The sequence below is a fragment of the Megalops cyprinoides genome, chromosome 2 (genome assembly GCF_013368585.1).
Source record: "Megalops cyprinoides isolate fMegCyp1 chromosome 2, fMegCyp1.pri, whole genome shotgun sequence".
NCBI lineage: Eukaryota > Metazoa > Chordata > Actinopteri > Elopiformes > Megalopidae > Megalops > Megalops cyprinoides.
In genome coordinates, this window is record NC_050584.1 from 47,031,864 (window position 1) to 47,052,445 (window position 20,582).

General features: G+C 42.0%; 1 protein-coding gene across 1 annotated transcript; it reads left to right on the forward strand.

The window, feature by feature from the left end:
• The first annotated feature begins 257 nt into the window (after positions 1–257).
• On the forward strand, positions 258–19,132 carry ttc39a (tetratricopeptide repeat domain 39A). The gene is made up of 19 exons (XM_036521407.1): positions 258–343; positions 3,195–3,299; positions 6,355–6,486; positions 7,687–7,711; positions 8,481–8,520; positions 8,774–8,841; positions 9,083–9,147; positions 9,241–9,340; positions 10,357–10,422; positions 10,540–10,648; positions 10,944–11,011; positions 11,157–11,216; positions 11,655–11,816; positions 15,281–15,372; positions 15,501–15,621; positions 15,907–16,018; positions 16,245–16,359; positions 16,821–16,937; positions 18,637–19,132. Exons 1-19 carry the CDS (start codon positions 306–308, stop codon positions 18,752–18,754), a joined length of 1,713 nt encoding a protein of 570 aa, XP_036377300.1. The 5' UTR covers positions 258–305; the 3' UTR covers positions 18,755–19,132.
• The last annotated feature ends 1,450 nt before the right edge of the window (positions 19,133–20,582 follow it).

Sequence of the window (20,582 nt, forward strand, 5' to 3'; positions counted from 1 at the left end):
GGAGGAGGAGTGTGAGGGACCGAGCGTGTATGTTTGAGGAGGCTAGGAGTGAGGGGGAGGTAGAATGCTTAGTTTCCCAGTGTGTGATAGTCATCCCAATCTTATTAGGGCTGTATTCCTCCTCCCCTCTCTCCTGTCTGCTGCTACTGCTGCTGCTGCTGCTGGTGCTGCTGCTGTTGCTGCCTGGGGAAAGGCGTACTGCGCTGCTGGAAGGGCCTGTGCTGCTCTGTGAATCCTCTGCTCTTTCTCTCTCTCTCTCTCTCTCTCTCTCTTTCTCTCTCTCTGTCTCTCTAACGCGTTACCAGATGAAAATGTCAGGGGAAGCAGAAACTCTGTCGAACGGGTAAGGGGACTGAAGGGGCCACTGGGGCTGCATGTCTGTGTGGAATGTGGGAGATGAGTTTGTCTGTCTTTCTCTCACTCGCTCTCTCTCTCTCTCTCTTTCTCTGTGCTCATGGTTCTGTTACCTCTGGGCAGTTCTGACTGTGCTGTCTGAAAAGAATAGCCTTTCACACTGAAAGTCAGGGACAACCAGACACATTTGGAAATAATGCGCTGGGGTAGTGTGAAATACATTTGCAGTATAAAGCAGACTGCATTATTGCTTTAATATGTGTTTTTTTCCTGTGAATGGGGAGCTGCGTGGGGGAAAGCTTGCCGATCTGCTACGCAGTATCCATTTTGGAAACTTTTATTTAATGAAAACTTGTCCGTGGATCTGGTTGTGTGCAGTATGTTTTCTCTTTCTGGAGTGATTAGTGTGTGCATGCACATGCACATCATAAGGGGAGGGGAGTAATGATCTTTGCTGAACAAATTGCTCTTCTGAGAAATCAGTCTTCACAGCTGCTGACTTCTATTAATTATTTTTTTCATAATGCATAGCCTGCTCTGCCCTTGCTCTCCCTTACAGTGTGTTTAAAAGGCTGGAATTTTATTGTGCATGTACTCTTCTCATTCTTTTATTATAATGTAAGGCATTTAGAGATGTTTTGTGCTGGCTGTCGTGACATCAAAACAATGCTGTGCCAAGGGTGAAGTTTGTGCTTATCATAAGCTTCTCTTGCACTGACACCAGTCAGCAATCAGTGTGCCATTATAAACCGGTGAACCAGCCATCTATGTAGTAACAGGCATGTCATTTGCCATTTTGTGCTGTTGTGCGTCATCAAGAATTTTTAACTCAATAAGAAATATCAAATTTTCATAAAGTTGCTGCTGTCCTGAAAGTGGTTGCAAAATGGAACCTTTAATAGAACACACAGTGGCAGATGGGAGGAAGAAAATGTGAATGGACTGTATGTGTGATGATTGTGCACTTTCTCGTCCACGACTGTGGAAATGTGGCGGCCTGTTATGAGCAAATGGACCGGAGGGAGGGCTCTGTCCCTCAGCTGCGACCTGACGCCTGTGCCCTCTCTCCTGTGTAATTTGTTGAGCTAACATGAGGTGCGCTTGACACATGCGCTCCCCCCTGATCCAACAGGCCATGGATCAGCCAGCTCGGGCCTGCCAGTGAATCCACAGTTTTATCTCTTCTCTGTTTCATGCTTACATACTTAACGTTAGCTCTGTTTCAGGGCTTGCACTCGGATGCACACTGAATGTTAATGCCATTGCTGTGTCATTAGTCGTTGAAGGCAGAGCGGAGCTTGTGTTTTTGAGGGTGGGGGGCAGGCACAGGGAACACAAGGTTCTCGGGCAATATGATCTGAAATGGAATCATTTGAAATTCACAGGTTTTGCAAGTAAGACATTTCTTATACTCGCTACCCCCCTTCCATTGAGCTGTACTTCTTGGCATAGCATAAAGAGTGTCTCTGTGTGGCAAATGTGCTGGAATGTAAAGAGATTGCTGTCATTAAGTCACCCTTTTTGCAATAATTCTCCTCGGCTCTGTGTGTTGTGGGCTAGAGCATGCTCAGTAGGCCTTGGTTTAACTTGTTTCGAAAATACAGAAGCTCCTTCAACTTGCTGCTTTTATTGATAAAAGTGTTTAGAGCTGTTATGAGTACATGCTGTGTACTCTCCCACGCTGTGTACTGTTCCATCAAGACACGCTCCTGGAATTTTAATCATTAAAGTACTGGAAATTTAAATCCATTTATTCTGTTCAGATATTGAAATGTTTGTGTAATAAGATGGAACTTCATTAAATACATTTGATTTCACTTTTAGCCATTATGTAAAATAATATGGATGCAGGCATATAGATACTCCAAGCCAATGCCAAAATGCTTCTTATTATTTGAAATGTCAAGTCAGCTACAGCAATGGTGTTTTTTAATGGGGAGTACACTCACACAACATATGTAATTACATGTTTTACGCTAACCTACACTTTATATTAGTTCTGTTTTGTGAAGGGTATCAATATATTGATACAATAGGAATGTTGAAAATGGTGATAGTGAAATATAATGCCAAATGGCATATTCATAGATTATTCCTGAAGAAGTAATATTAAAATGGTGAAGTCTCATGGTACATAAGAAATGTAAGCTTTGAGCCCAAGATACATTAGTTTTGAAAGGGAGGGGAGTGGGAATTGGTGGTATAGCAAGGGATTTGAAATGCGAGTGAGGCGATGAAGTCAGTGGATGGCTGGGCTGTGGTTTCTGTGAGAAACGGGAGGCCTATTTGGAGTAGGTGGTGAAGGGGGACATTACAAGGACTGAACAGAACATTTAGAGGTTATTTTAGCTGCCAAAATTGGGAGTATCATGGGAGATACTACAGCACTAAGCTGTCGTCTCATTTGTATTTTACATGCTGCTGTTTTTGTGCAGAAACAGATGTGGCTTTTTGTGGAAGAATCCTGAAGTACTATTTCATTTTGTCTTTCTGTCTAATTTAGCACTCATTTAGGGTGTTGTTGTATTGTTTTGTGCATGCTTTCAAGTAAACACTCATGGCAACACACTAATCTACGGTATTGAGACAGAGCAGTTTTAAAATTTTTCCCACATTTTACATAGTGAATAACGATTAACTTAATAGGTTTTCAGCTGATTTTGTTCATGACTACCACAGTCACCTGGAGAAGGACACAGCAAAATCCAAGAAATATCTCCTGATCATTAATAGAGAACTGGTTTGATCTGTGTCTTATTCTTCAAGGCAATGGTCAGTTGCTGGAATGTGAGACATGCATTGTCTCTCTTTCTGTCTCTCTCGCTCTCCCTGGACCTCAGGTCACAGAAGTCAGACCTTTCTGTTGCCCTTGACGACTGCATGGCAGCCCTGGACCTGTTCCTGCACAATGACTTTGAGGAGGCTCTATCTAGACTCCGGTGCAGGTGAGATCACTGGCAACATTGTTGGCCCCATTTTGGGTTGTCCCGGACCGTAATCTAATTCCTTGTCCCCCTCCTCTTCTGTGTTCTCATTTAAACAATGTTCTCATATCTGCATCGGGGCTCCTTTTCTTTCTTTTTCATTCTGTCCTTTGTTTTCATGACCCTCTAAAACCTATGAATCTCTTCCCTTTTCACCACTCCCATGCCCTCATTTCTCAGAACCCCCTCCCTCTATCTCACATTTCATATCCCTTCTCCCTGTGCACAACTAAACCATTGGCCTTAATCTTTCTTTTGGTTCATTCTCTGTACAAATCTGACTTTGCCTTGCATGTTAGCCCACGTATGAAATTAAGGAGAGTAATCTTTTCAAATCTCCGGTCACCCCACCCACTGAGGTCCGCTGCCTTCGTGTGGAGGTTTTCCCTGAGCACTAATCCACGCCAAAGCTCTTTGAGAGCAACAGTGCCACAGTAATAGAGAGGTACTCAGCTGTGAGGGCAGGCGGACTCAGGCGCTTGGCCTGGAGCTCTGGCATTTACATGCCTTTCAATGTCTTTCATTGTTTTCTAAATTTGTGGTTTGTGAAGCAAAACCTGTAAGCATACTCAGGTTCTGAATTTTCCTTTTACCCTGGTGTGGGAGGAGGAGGGCACTGCTGCCATTTTGTATGGTTTGGTTCAGTAATGGAAGTTGTTTGGGAAAGAGAGAGAGCGAGAGAGAGAAAAATTGTAAGCTGTGTCCTTTATCCCTGACAGAGCAGAGTATATCCGTCCCTTCCGCTCTCACGCCTCGTTGATGCAGTGACTCATTCAGCATGGCCAGGTTGTGGAGGCTCTCTGTAACACACACACAGTGGCCGAGCTTTGTTTGTGCTTATACCATAAGAAGTAGAGATCCTGTACATGACCGTGGATATGCTTAGTAATATTGTTGTGGCTCGTTCTTTCATCTCTCCAGAACAATCTGGCATTGTGCGTGGTCACTGCTATTTGATTAGGCCCAGCGGAATATGCTGACTTCCTCAAAAAAGACTGACAGTAATGAACCGTGAACATTGTAAATGAACAAAAGGCCCAGAAAATAGCAACTTATTTTATACTGAGTTTGGTAAGGAGCCTAGTTTTTGCTGTGAATGTGAGTTTATGGGTGGCATACAGCATGTGGAAAGGTGGTGAACTGAATTCAGATGACAAGCGTGGCCAGTTGTGAAATATGACTCAGGTATTTGCTCTACAACAGACTCTTGAAATGTGCAAACAGGCAAGGTGTGACTCGCCCTATTCCTGGCATCACTGAATGAGTGAAGGTGTTAATCTTATGGTCTGCTATAAAAGGTAAGGGATGAACTGACTGTACAATGAGATTGAGAACTGGGTGGAATTATTCCCTCCTCCACAGACACCTGATGAACAAAGAACAAGCACAGAGATTGGTGGATCTGTATGTCATGTTAGCACTACAGAATGTCATATGTCCAAATGAAAATGAGATTAAACATCAGAGGTACTGCATCAGTATCAGGTATTACAGGTAACAGGCACGTGTTGTTATCACTATTATTGTTACAGTACTCTCATTATAGTTTAAGTAGAAAATCTTGTGCTCAATGCATAGTCGGTAGTATTTTGGCAATTACGTTTAAGTAATTCAATCAGTTTACATTAAAGTCACGAATCCACTTGCCCATCACGTTAATCACTATAAAGACCTACTTCATTCCAGAAGCTGTAATTGATTTCATAAAGGACTCTGACAAGGAGCAGTCGACATAAGGTCCCTGAGCTTTACTTATTAATCCATGTTTAAATATATGAGTCTGAATCCTGCACATTCCACTGTAATGAGTGTCATCTTACTTTCTGTTTGACCTTTGTCATTCCATTTTAGGGTTTTACGCAGCCCTCCTCAATTAAACAGGCCATCTTATGCAAACTATACACAAAGGATTCATGCATGTTATCAGTATAGCTCGCTTAACTCTTTTCAAGGTGCTGTGCCTTGCAGGATATTTGATTAGATTTACCCATGACGGTGATTACGTTACGGTCAGGAGTTCAGGGCTGTCACACCACCCAGCCTGGTCGGTCTCCACAACAGAGGACAACAACAGGGACAAACAGCTCAATTCATAGCTTGTTTTTGACCATAAACTGCTTTTTCCCCTGGGAGTTTCCCTATATTGACTTAGCCTTTTTTATATGTGTAAAGATCTTTGGTGTGGAAAACACTAAGTTCAGATAATTGTGTGTCATTCTGATAAATAACAGAATAAGTTTCACCTGTTCACTCATGTTTCATTTTGTATTTACTATTATACATTTTTGATTTCCATACGAATAATACTTGTCGATAGGTCATTGACAGTTTTCATATCTGATAACAGGTTTGTAGCCATTGACTATTTATTGTCCTAGGAGAATACAGCTAGTGTCTTGCTAGTAATTTCAATTTTCAGGATTCAGGCAAAGGATACAGAAGATGTTGTTAAAGTCTCCGTCGTGTAACAAACCTTGTGGGACTTTTGCCCTGCCCCCTCTTTTAAACAGTGGCATGAGTCTCTTTCCTTTGTCAATGGAATTGGAATGTGAGACATGGAGACACACAACACACACAGTGTACACTTCTCTTTTCTGCTCCATGCCCCGCTTCGGCTCGTGGTGGAAACGGCAGGCAGCCAGTTGGGCTAGCGCTCCTGGAATGTTTGACCTGCAGTGTGACATTCTGGAATGCAGCAGAGTTTAGGAATTGTGCCTGACTGAGGGATCTGCCGGGATGTTGCAGAAAGGTTCTGGGATGAAGAAATGCAGAACAGCCAAAACCCTCTACGCTGCATTCTTGTAACAGGTCATTGAAATTAGAAGAATAAAATGGCAAAAGCAGAATGATGGGGAATTGCATTCTTACTGTTTTTTTTTACTGTTTTGTTTTGCTGTATTCATTAATTAAACATTGGCCTGGTTAATTTTCTGCTGTGTCAAAAGCTAATTTTGGCACAAACTCAACATTATGTGAATAAATGCCAAAATATTGTTCCTTTCGTTTTGCCTCACAGAACCAAAGACAGCATGTACCACGCCCTCACATATGCCACCATCCTTGAGATGCGGGCGATGATGACTTTTGACCCTGAGGACATACTAGCTGCTGGAAACACCATGAAAGATGCCCAGGCAGTTTGCCAGCGGTACAGACTCACTCTTCTTCTTGTCCCCTTAATTCTATTTTAACCGTCCACACATGTCGATGCCTTTTATTAGCTGCATTGATTTAACGTTGAGATGTTTATAACAGGATTAACCCACATGACTTATTTTGTGCTATGCGGTGCACGTGTTATGTTACATGGTGTGTTATGTTTTCATTAGCGTTATTAAGCTTCTCATAGTTTTCACCGCTGCATTTGCTGTACTTTGTAACATTAAATCACTGTTTCCTCAAAGCTAACGTTAGCTAGAATTTTGCCAGTCTAGTGCTCTAATCACACTGGTTTGACCGTACGTGCGAAAAGGCTAATCACACCAGTGTGACCGTACATGCGAAAGGGTTAATACGTGCAGTAGTGTAGAAATCAGAATGAAGTTAAACAGTCGAGAAAAGAGAATTGTGTGTATCCTTAAAAAATAGAATTTCAGTTGTGGAAGACGTTTTGAGAGTATGTCTGCCCTCTTCCTTGGTCTGCTTCACGTGCTGGTTGTATCATAGTCCAGACATCAGGGAGTCACATCAAATCTCGCTCTATAGTGGAATTTCATAGCCCCACGCAACAGCGCGGAGTGGAGGACGCATGTGAAAACCCTCTGCAAGGGACGTACTCCCTGCCTGTCCCTGCCATGTCCCCGCAGCCCTCAGGGTGGTATAGGCCCAGGGCGGGTCACATGGGCGGCTGTCTGTTCTCGCTAGGCCCACTGTTCACATGACCCTGTTTAAATCAATTAGACCCTCCTCGCTTCATTTCCTGCTCTGTGGAATGTGGGTTGGGCTGCATCTGCTCCCATGGCGCGTTCTCTTTTAAGTATAGCAGATTATATTTGTTAATGTAACTGAGGCTAAATTTGGAAAAATGCAATAGTCTCACAAATCATTCCAATTGTAGACTCCTCACAGATTTAACTCTTAACAACAGATAACACAGCTTATGTTTAATGTGTCACTTATAAAATGTGATTAATGGCTGTTAAAAACTGGTTTGATTCCTGAAATGTCTCAAAATTTCATCTCCTGTCCAACAGATTTTACATCCAAGAGATTAATCTTCCAGGCAAAACATCTTGATTATATAAATTCAAAAGCAGACTCAATCTGTCAAATTTTACTTTTTCACGTCAAACTTTACTATTTCACTTCGGTTTTGTTTAAACGAATTTTAAAACCTCTGTTAACAAAGGCATTGTAAGTGCTCTTCAGTGACTGCACAATTACTGGCAACTAATACAAGATGTAACATATACAAAAGAATATTTTTAGGAGCAGATATCTCAGAAATATATTTGTTGTAAAAAAAAATCATCTTGTTTATGCGAATGCTTGGACATGAGATGGTTTATTCATACTGTTGGAAACATTTCCATGAACACCCTACCTACCTATTCCCTAAAGACTAATGAGAATTTTATTGGAGAAGGGTAGGCAGTGGTGGCAGGGTATTGCTCACACCACTGACACTCCTTAAGGCTTAGGAACATTTAAGATCATCACAGCTGCTTTTTTTCGTGCCTTTGACACCTTTGCTTTCTCGATGAAACATTTCCCTTCAGCAGAACTGCAAGATCAGCACTTTTTTCATTCAGACAAAATGCTAATTTATTTCAACCAGCCGAGCATGTTTTTGGGAGATTTATTTGCTGCATTTTTCAGCCTATCTTTCTGGTGTATCTGAGCCTTTGAATATGCATGCAGGTTTCATATGCGGACACATGAGCTCAGAGCAGGAAGTGATAGTTCAGAGAAGGTGCTATCTAACCGAGGCAGTTGGGTGGTTGCTTCTTCTCTGGGGTTTTTAATAAGCTTGCCCTTTTCTCCCAGCAACATCAAACACATTCATACATCTAGCCATGTCTACCTGTGTAGCTGCCTTAGCTGGTATACTTAGAGTAGGAGCCCCCACAAGGAGATCTGGCAGTCTGTTTGTGGATTGCTCACAGTGATGAGGATCTTTTCTCTTTCAGGTTTCGCAAGAAGTCCTCCTTCAACAGCATGGGCAACAAAAATTACACTGAAGGTCAGTACACTTCAGACAGATAGATACTTCATTCTTCGTTAGCTTGCTGGTTGCACATTTGTGCATTTCTTGGGTGAAGTCGCCACTGCTAATTTGTATTGTATTTTCTCAATGTATGCCATATTTATGTGTTGGCTGTTAAATATAACAAGTATAATTTGAGAATATGGTTCTTGTTTGTAGATCTATTGTGCAGCTTCCAGTTGTAGTTTCATGGTGTCGGAAGGTAACTGTGCTATAATTCTCACCTCAGAGGAGCTGCATGCTGAGGTGTGCTATGCAGAGTGTCTCCTGCAGAGGGCAGCGCTCACATTTCTGCAGGTAAAACACCTATACAGCTATTACTGGTCTTTCTGTGTTGATGCCAGTTGTAGCTGATACCACAGAAGTGCATTGCCTGACTTCTCTTGAAATTATTACAGCCACAGGCTCATATGTTTTTTACAAAGAGCTTTGACAGGATTTGAATCAACATTGATTGTTGAATCAGTTATCAGTAGAACCAAGCAAACTCACACTTATTTCATTTATATCACTAAACTGGCTAAACTGTCTTTTTTAGGATGAAAACATGATTAGTTTCATCAAAGGAGGAATTAAAGTGAGGAACAGTTACCAGACGTACAAGTAAGCAGCACCACACAAAGTGCCCTTTCCTTCACCTCTGCCTTGCAGTGCCATGATCCTGAGCTAAAGCCAGGTTTTATCTCTGTGTTTCAGGGAGCTCCATACTGTCTTGCAGTCAGCGGGCTACGTCCAAGGGGACAGTCACAGCCACTTTGAAGGAGGGGTCAAGCTCGGAGTGGGAGCCTTCAATCTAGTGGGCATAATCTGTCATGCTGTCTAGATACTGTAGAACAAGTATTCTCTGAGTAGTTACTATCACATTTTTTTTTCCACGAACAAAGTGCCATTCATAAATGATCGCCGCCGTCAATTACCGATGTGCAAACCTGCTGACCTTAAAATGTGTAATGGGGTGATTTAGCTAAATGAGATTAGTAAATCATTAAACTGTCCCAGTTTATAGTATCTCCCCTGTGTGCTGTACTGCATCCATGTGAAGCACATTGCAGCCCTGCATGCTTTAGCATCTGCCTATTATGGGACTTTCTGTCTGTCTTAAGAGTGGACACATTTTTTAGCATAATGTAACACATGCATCATATTCACCATCCCATTTATACTGCCATAACAATTGTAAAGGTTACATTGTTCAAAATTTCAATAGATACAGTTCTGTAAGTGTTATTTATTTGCCAGGGAATTAACCAGGATTCATTTTTAACAAACCCCTCATACAGTATTTTCAACATACTTCCTCGTGTGTACCTGCTCTTTGACTTTACTTAAATGTTATACTAAAAGCGTACATGTTCTTTGAAATATTTGGAATGACTTCATATTGGCAGCAGCACCTGTCTTATCCAAGTGAGTAAGAACATGTCTAATAGGCAGTGACACACTGAAACATTCTTTACCCTTATGCCTGTCTCTAATGTTGGATGTTCATAATTCGTAACCGCTGGCATTCAAAACTTGGATGGAAGAGATGAAAGTAAAAACACAGGATATAAAATCAGTTATGGCTGAATGCATTAAGTTCAAAAAGCGGTGATTTACCACATGGGTAAAAAGAAAAGAATGCAGAACACTCTTTCTGATTAGTTCAGTCTACTACAACACATCTGATTAGCTTTGTCAACATATGTTGTTCAAGCTTTAGCTTATGACTGTGCCTCCACATTTTTCTTGGTAAAAACATGTTGAAAAAGTGGCCAGTGTCTGTGAAGTCCCAGAATCCTTCTCTCATTCCACCTCTGTCTCTGTCCTCAGATGCTGTCCATGCTGCCCACCCGTATCCTCAGGTTGTTGGAGTTTGTCGGGTTTTCTGGCAACAAGGTGAGGCGTCCCCAATACTACTGCCTGCTCAGAGGGACAGTGCAGTCTCAGTGAGTGTGAGTCGGAGGCTGAGTTCTGACAGGCTTTTGTGTTTTTTTTGTTTGTTTATTTTTTCAGGAGTTTGGCCTACAGCAGCTGCAGGAGGGCTCCTCCACACACACATTCAGGGCCTTCCTCTGCAACATGCTGCTGCTCTGCTACCACACCTTCATGAGCTTCATCCTGGGTATGACACAGCTGGGCCTGGCTGACCTTGCTATGCTATGCTATGTTTCAGACCACATGAGTCATAGCTGCGATGGGATGGCTTGTAAATTGTATCATATACCTCTATGTTATACTATCATATTGCTGTTACAGCACTGCACCCCTGTGTAAATGGGCACAGGTGAATGCACAGCTCTTTTATACACCCCATACCTTAATATTGGAATTAGTGTCATCTGACTGCAAACATGGAGAATGCCAGTGACACGCTGACAGCCCCCTGCTAGAAGTCTCTTCCTCTGTCGTCTGTGCAGGTACAGGCGAAGGGGATGTGGAGGATGCAGAAAAGCTACTGCAGCCCTATCTTAAGCAGTATCCTAAGGTAAAGGGGGTCTGAATATCCAGAATGTGAACAAGAAGAATAGTGTTTAATCTCATCATGTACACAACATATTTTAGCATATTTCTTCTCAGAAAAAGAAGACACAAGCTGACAGCTTAATGTTCATGAGCTGGTTTTTTTCCAGGGAGCGATCTTCTTGTTCTTTGCTGGGCGGATTGAGGAGATCAAAGGAAACCTTGATGCTGTGAGTTTCTGATGGGGAGGAATTATTTCATGGTTGTTGTACATATCGTACATATAATCAATGCTTTGAGGGCTTCATCCATTTCTTTGAGGAAGCAGATTTGTAGCTGTGAATGTGTGTGTATGTGTATGTGTGTGTGTGTGTGCGTGTGTGTGTGTGTGTGTGTGTGTGTGTGTGCCTATGTGTGTGTGAGTGTGTGCGCCTATATCTGTGTGTATGTTTGCATGTCCACAGCTTACCATTAAATGCTTGCCATGCTATTCCATGTGGCTATTTGCTGAGGTTTTATTTGAATTGAATAAATATATGGATATGCTTGTTCACATTGTTTTCTTTTCTGAAGAGTTTAAAGTTCGTGTTTCTGTGTGTATGTGTGTGTTTGTGTACATGTCTGTTTACGTGTGTGTGCACGAATGTTTGTGTGTCTATCTCTCCCAGGCCATTGGTCGTTTTGAAGAGTGCTGTGAAGCCCAGCAGCACTGGAAGCAGTTCCACCATATGTGCTACTGGGAGCTGATGTGGTGTTTCACTTATAAGAGACACTGGAAGATGGCGTACTTCTATGCTGACTTATTGAGCAAGGAGAACGCCTGGTCCAAGGTGTGTAAATGCACTCATAGTGTGCTTTGCACATAGTCTGTGATTTATTCTCATTGTACATCAAGTGCAACCTTATAAAGCTTATGTGGCCTACATGAACGCAACATAACAATTGCATAAAGCATTCACAAAGGATAGAACGCATACACAGGATGTGTTTTGATATAAATTACACAGGCTGTGCTACACAGCCAGCAATCCCACATGAGTGTCTTTACTAAGGTGATAGACCCGGGGCAAACATGTGGGTTCATTATCTTCACCATCAATGAGAAGCTAATGCCCAATTTGCTAAGACTCATTGTGCAAGGCAGGTAATTACAGAGTTGCTCTACAGGAACACCCTTTTGTCATACTTAGCGGCAGACGTCACACTCACAGATGTTACAAAAATAGAGGTTTGTAACTGTTGAAATTTGAGAGGTGGACTTCGAATGCTGTTGTGTAAAAAATGGTGTTGCCTGCGAGTACCGCTGACAAAACAGAGGAAACGCAATAATCAGAGACTCACTATTGAGGAACATGACTTCTACTACAAAAGCAGTGTAGGGAAAGAACACAGAAGAAATACGGTCACGGTGTCACATGTTAAAAAAGGCTAAGAGGTACCAACAGGTCAAGTGAAGTACATACAGTACAATGGCCGAACTTAAACGTGAAACTCGATGGGGGTATAGTTTGTATAATTTATGGTGGCCTGTAACTTATTTGATGACAGTAGCCTTTATCATGTCATCATTATTTTTTTATCACATTGTATGGAATAATTTTGGATTAAGTATACCACACATGTGAGTAAAACATGCAATAATGTCGAGTTATCTGTCATCTGCTAACTGACAACTTGATATTTGCACAGTTCACACAGCTCTGAAAAAATAGTAAGGACACTTCCTGGACACAACAAATCCACCAAATAAGTCAGCACACTAATCATTATAGTATCTCATTTTTTTCCATGTACAATATTGGTATTGAATAAAATTCATACATAAACAAAAGGCACATTTAAAGGCAGGTTTAAACATTTGATACAGTATTTGTGGGCAATAACTTTGCTTAGTATCACACAGACATGTACATATACTGAATTATGATGAGACAGGAGTTGACGTTTATGCTTTATTGTTGCTACAGTTGAAAAAATTGAAGATTGTGGTGCTCAGTTTGTATAACTATACATTGCACTCACAAAGTAAGCATTGAAGTTTTTTTTTTCACAAATTGTGTAAAGTAAATGGAAATATTGGGCTGGCTCTTAAATTTAGTGAATTCAGCAGAATATTCAATAACAGTTCCAAAATCCCATACCAATTTTACTTTATTTATCCTGGTTATGTATATACATGCAAAGAATTGTATATATATGTTGAAAACAAAGACACAGTGACACTATCCCCAAGAAACAGCTCATAGTTGTGAATTTCCCCATTATGACTGCTTGGTAAATCCCACCCATGTTTTTGCAGACTTTTGGTAAATTGTTCAGTATATCTGGTCCTAAGTGTTAAAGCATGTCTGATGTCACACACTCATGCATGACATTTTTGTTGCAAGATGACAGGGCACTGGTCTAAACCAGTTCCAGCATACAGGCCACCTTTAATAGTGCTTCATGAGGCTTACAAATACTGGCATTAGCATATGTTCTCTAGCTTATACTTGTGACTATCTGGTAATGCTGTCCATTCAACTATCCCTCACAGGGCATCAGTGTCCCAGTAATCTTGCTTGCTTACGATGCACCATGACATCCTTCATAGATCCCAAATGCACAAATTACAACAGCTGATGTTGAGCTTTTGAGCTCATGAGATTGTTCCTTATGCTGTAGACAGACAGCATTGACTGGTGTAATTAATATCATTAGAGCTACATATTTAAAGAATTCATAATATTTTGTTGCCACGAAAGGTAGTGGCTCGGACCAAGATTGAAATCGGAGGATAAATAAATGGGCAATAATATACACCAACTGGACGCAGGTCAATGATCAGGGAGAATCTAAACAGGTTGTTCTTAAGTAGTCGGGTATAGTTTATGATGGGCTTATTCACGTGTATGTAGATGTCTGGGTCATGTGACACAGTTATGACATATATGATGTACAGCTAGCAGGCAGTGTACCTCATAATGTAACCTAAATCATAATGTATCATGAAACGTCTGGACTGCTGTCAGTGGTCATTATGTCATACTCATGCAGTTGCATGAAATGTACTCTGTGTTTTTTATTTATCTGATTATATGCATGGTGTTCACAGAATAAGGTGTAGAATTGCTGTGTTCTTGTCAGCCTTACTGACTGCATTTATGTGACGTTGTATACATGCTCGGTTACAACAGCATGCACAGCTCATGATAAGTAATTACCAACAGTGGAACTAGTAGAACATAGCACTTATTTGTTGTGTGTATGTAGATTATATATTGGCTGCTATTGCTGACTCATCATCTGTAAATTGAAATTGGTTGTGCTGACATTAATCGAAGTAAGGATGATCCAGCAAGTTTATAGACTGATTTTCTTCTGGTAATTTCAACACATAAAAATGGCTGTAAGAGACAACACAATTATTGCAAAATTTACAGCAAAGTAAAGCAAGTCCCTTCCAGCAATCATCACTTTACAGATGGCACTTCATCAGAGAGCTGCTCCTACACTGGGGTGATGTGTTCCTAGCATATGAGCTATTTGTCATACACAATCTCAGACACAATCCCTGTCTGTACTGGTCCCTCAGTACTGGAATACACCCCCCACGGGGGTCAGGACAGCGGAATCACTGGCCATCTTCCTATGCATGCTGAGGACCCATCTCTTCAGACTGCATCTCGGTTCCACCTCAGTCCCCACCCCCTAACACCCGCTACCTCTAGTACTTGCTGTGTATTTTACGTGTGGTATTGCGATGTATTTTGGATTCTGTATACTAGTGACTGATGTATGGTAGGTTACTTGGCTTCTGTTGCGTAATCAGATTGCACAAGTCAACTTGTGGTATGGCTTGAATAGTGTTATGCTCACACTCATTGGTCAGGGAGTATTATTAGCCCGGTCTGACACTGTTGCTCATTTAACTTGAATGGATACAAGAAATCATTCATACCAAGTGCAATAACATTGCTTAACTCACAATAGGCCACTCATATGGAATCCATATTTATTTATACTGCGGTCTGTTTCATGTATGTGTACTATTTATTAACTGTGTTTTATTGTATTTATTGTGTCTGTGTTATTAACAACTACCTGTGGAGCCAAAGACAAATTTCCACATTTGTGGACAATAAAGTCATATTATTAAGTATGCTCTATTGCTCTGGAGGTTGCTCTGGGTAAGAGTGTCTGCTAAATGAATGTAATGTAGTGTAATGATCACTGGGCTGAACCCAGGTATGTATGTGCATACCCTCTGAGAAGAGGCTCTGACACAACAGGCTCACATGTGCTTCTACCTTAGGCCACATATGCGTATATGAAGGGAGCCTACCTCAGCATGCTCAGCAGGGAGGAGTGCACACCTTTTGGGGAGAGCGAGGTGGCACTGTTCAGGTAGGCACCCCTTCAAGGGACACACCGGGTCACCAAGAACACTTCTCAATATAACGTTATGCTTGCATTTCTGTCTGAGCGATCATTCTCGATATGAGCAGATGTCCTTGATTTTGTGTTTGCTGTAGACAGGTTCCTGGACTGAAGCAGAAGATAGCAGGGAAGTCTCTGCCTACGGAGAAGTTTGCCATTCGAAAAGCCCGCCGCTACCTAGCAGAGAATCCCCTGCCCCTTCCTGCCCCAGCTCTGGTCAGTTCTTGCCCGGGAGAGGAGAATGTGCTGTCATATGGCTAAAGACATTTCCTTTGAAAGAGCAAGTCTGTTTAGAATGCGCTGAAGTCAGAACTAGACGAGTGTTTTATAATTCGGGTTGAATTACTGTATTTCCACTGGGAATCAGATATATTCATTTTTATTAGTTTATGCCATTTTGTGGTGCTACGTATTTACCAAGCAAATACCTTGACCTGGTGTGCATCAGCAGATAATTTAGCAGGGATTTCATTGGGTCACTGTGTCTCTTATGTGCTGCAGGAGATGATGTACATCTGGAATGGGTACACGGTGATTGGGAAACACAGAGACCTGACTGAAGGGATGCTGAAGACCCTGGACGAGGTCCAGAAAAAACTGGAGCAAAACCCAAGTAATGATCATGATCGGACCCAGGAGGGCCTCTGGTTTTTTTTTTTCTTTTACTTTGTTTTGCTAAAGTCCTGAATGAAAAACTAATTTGTATGCCTTAATAGATAGGCATTGCTGCTCACCTGTTTCACATGTTTACAAGCTGTGACTTTTGTTGAGGGAGTGTACGGTCTTCTAGTCTTCTAGAGTTCTCCATAGATGAACAGCTTCTACCCTGTCTCCCTCAGAAACAGAGTTCTCCATAGATGACCAGTGTCTGGTGAGCCTACTGAAGGGCCTTTGTCTGAAGCACCTGGGTCACAAGGAGGAGGCTGAACACTACTTTACCCTGGTTGTGTGCAAGTGAGTGCACCTCCATTATGAGAAGCACCTGCTCCGTTTAATTAACAGCTGTACATTTTCCATCGTTACATTACATTACATCATTGGAATTTAGCAGATGCTCTTTTCCAGAATGACTTACATAGGTTAAAAATTTTTACGTTACCCATTTATACAGCTGGATATTTACGAGGCAATTCTAGGTTAAGTACCTTGACCGAGGGTACAACAGGAGTGGCCCAGTAGGGAATGAAACCAGCAACCTTTTGGTTATGAGTTCTGCTCCTTACCACTATGCTGCACTGCTGCCCCAATGTCTATACATCAAAGCTAATGATACAGGTGCATTACTGATACTGTTCCACAACAGCCTTGTTCTCACCCTTTTTATCTCTGCAGCTAGTGAGCAGACATTGACACCACCCTCTTGTCTCTGTCACTAACCTCCTGATTGTGGTGTGTGATATTTTTCCTTCCTGCAGTGAAACACAGATCAAGTATGATCACTACTTAGTGCCCAATGCTCTGCTGGAACATGGGCTGCTGTGCCTGGAGCAAGGAAGGAACGAAGAGGCTGTCAGACTGCTGGAGGCAGCCAAGTGAGTGAGGCTACACACACAGAGAGCAAGCCCCGCTGCATCTCACTACAGTGTACCTCACTCTCTCTCTCATACCTCTCACCCTGTCTCACTGCATGTCACTGTGTCTCACTCTGTCCCACTACACTGTGTAAAACTTTGGCTATGCCTTGCTCTGTCTCATTGCAAGTCAGTGTGTGTCACATGTCACTGCACTGTCACATGCAGTGAGACAGAGCAAGGCACAGTCACACTGATATGAAGTGAGATATATATATATATACATATATATATATATATGTATACATACATATACATACATATATATGTATTCAAGTACACTATCTACATATATATGTACACTATCTATATATATATACACTGATGAGTGAAAACATTATGACCACTCACAGGTGAACTGAATAACATTGATCATCTCCAAACAAGGGCACATGTCAAGGTCTGGGTAGATTAGATGGTAAGCGAACAATCAGTTCTCGTAGTCAACGTGTTGGATGCAGGCAAAATGGGCAGGAGTAAAGACCTGAGCAACTTTGACAAGGGCCAAATTGTTATGGCCAGACAACTGGGTCAGAGCATCTCTGAAACGGCAAGGCTTATGGGGTGCTCCCCGTCAGCAGTGGTGAGTACCTACTGACAGTGGTCCAAGGAGGGACAAACCACAAACCATCGACAGGGTGTTAGGCACCCAAGGCTCATCGATGCGCGAGGGCAATGAAGGCTATCCCGTCTAGTCCGAACCGACAGAAGGTCTGCTGTGGCACACGTCACAGAAAATTTTAATGATGCTTATGGTGTCACAACACACAGTGCATTGCACCCTGCTGTGTATGGGGCTGCATAGCCGCAGACCGGTAAGAGTGCCCATGATGAGCCCTGTACACCGTTGAAAGCGGCTACAATGGGCACGCCGGCATCGGAACTGGACCTTAGAGCAGTGGAAGAGGGTCGCCTGGTCCGATGAGTCCCGTTTTCTTTTCGATCACGTGGATGGCCGTGTATGTGTATGTTGTCTACCTAGGGAACTGAGGGCACCAGGATGCACTGTGGGAAGACAACAAGCCAGTGGAGCGAGTGTGATGCTCTGGGCAATGTTCTGCTGGGAAACCCGTCCATTCATGTGGACGTCAATTTGACACATGCCACCTACCTAAACATTGTTGCAGACCAGGTATCCCCCTTCATGGCAATGGTATTCCCTGATGGCAGTGGCCTCTTGCAGCAGGATAATGCGCCCTGCCCACTGCCCACTGCATACATTGTTTGGGAATTGGTTTGAGGAACATGATGAAGTGTTTGAGGTGTTGCTCTGGCCTCCAATTTCTCCAGATCTCAATCTGATTGAGCATCTGTGGGATGTGCTGGACCGACAAGTCCGATCCAGGGCGGCTCCACCTCATAACTTACAGGACTTGAAGGATCTGCTGCTAATGTTTTGGCAGCACACAGAGGACCAACAGCATATTAGGCAGGCGGTCATAATGTTTTGGCTCATCTGTGTGTGTGTGTGTGTGTGTGTGTGTGTGTGTATATATATGGTTAGTGAAATATAATCAGATTGATACTGAATCCATGTTCTCCGTGTTACTCTGGTAAATGTATAGTTGTACTTGTAAAACTGAAATATCGTGAAAAAGTAACAGAAACGTGGAAAATGACACATATTGTGTTGTTGTTTTTTTATTATTTCTGTTATCAGGCAAAATTATAAGAACTACTCCATGGAGTCCAGGACACATTTCCGAATACAGGCTGCTTTGCACAAGGCCCAGGCCACAGAAGAGAATGGAGACCACTGTGTGCCATCCAGCCCATAGCTGGTGGGACCAGGGCGGGGCTAAAGTCCTGCTATCATGCCGTCCTCAGTCTTGATGAGCAGGGATGGACCTCACAGGGACAGGGTGTCAAACCATGCATCTCCTTGCCCACAGAGCTAAGGAACTGGCCTGAAGCTGTAAGAAATCCCACACAAACCGAGATACATTCACACACATACTCTCACATAGATGCACAGAAAGATACACACATAGTACACACAGATACACGTACGCAAGCAGACACACAGACACATACTCACATAGACACATGCACAAGTACTCTGAGACTCATTCGCATGCCTACACACCAATACATGTGCACTAACAGGAACTTTCTCTTTTTGTCATATGCTCACATATCTGTTGTTACACAAACACACACACAACTTTTTTGAGGGTTTCTGCAGCCGATTTTAGTGGTTCTCATTGGTTTCACACCTTGTCTTTGGAGCAAATGACCAAAAACGTTGCAGCCAACCCATGACAATATGTGGCTGGGAATGTCCTGTGTACTAAGGCAGATCAGAACTTCACTTCTGTCTTGTCATTTTTGCTTCTGTGTTCAGTCATTTTTATTATTACATTTAGAAAATATCAAAATATAAACAGTATAATAAAAAAGATACAATGTGCCAGTGTTAACCATATCAAAAACATTTGGGTCAAAGAAGCCTAAACCCTTGAAGCAGGGTTGTGTTCACTAGGGTAGAGTGCCATGAAACCTTTCATTGCAGCGATTCATGCTCCTTTTTTAAACAGGTTGTTTCAAGAAGGAAGCACATTGTCTGCCTAGATGTACACAACTTTACAGCACATGAACAGCTGCTAGTACTGTTGTGAATTCCTGTGACATAATCACTTCTCTTGAGAATCTCAAAGGTGTGAAATAACACCCAGAGGCCGGCAGGTTTGAATCCTACATAAGATGTCTGCTAAGGGAATATATAATAATAGGAGTAAAGAGCACCAGACATGAGTAGTCCACCTATATGGAGCTTGAATTTATGTTTCTGGAAGAGGTCGCTGAGTATTTGAAAAGGAACCTCAGGGAAAGCATTTAGTTGTCTGTACCAAGCACAAATCATCTTCATTCCCCTTACATGGCAGATTTATATTTGCATTGCATGTCTAACCAAATACTTACCTTGCTTTTTTTCATAGAATTTATCCCAAGTGGCTTTTAACTTTCAGGCTTTCTCAAAAATGTACAGTTGGGCACAGTTCATTGAAAAGGAATACACAAGTAAATTCTGGTAAAAACAGTAAAACTAACCATAATAAAAGATATGTATGTCAGTTTTTAATAGCTTATTACATAGATACATTACATGATTCATTTGACATGCAGTACAGTACTTCTGTGTTTCCCTGACTTCTTGAAACAGTCTTTGAGGCAGCTACTCACTCTGCCACAGAAGGCTTGAGTGCTACAACACAACAATTCAGCTGAAGATGTAGGGCCTTGTAGCTTTCTATCTGTTGAACCACCATTGTAATTTTCCCTGTACTAAGATTCATCTTACATGTTCAGGTATGTATGGTTCTGATTAGGTCATATAAAATACTTTTGGTATCTGCACTGGAATATATGCATGGCAAAAATGTGTGTTAATGATCACCACACCTAGTCAGACCTCACAGTAATTGCCGTAAACAACTTCGCTTCATGCACATGTAGTTAACACTGGCATCTTAATGTATTTGAAAACCCGCAGTGCAAGGGCATTGCAGTGGAAGTATGAGAAAAACAGGGCTTTGTTTTGTTTATGATTTTTAGATATTCATTCAGTGCAATGGCGCCTTTTTAAAAATTGTCCAGTTTTACATG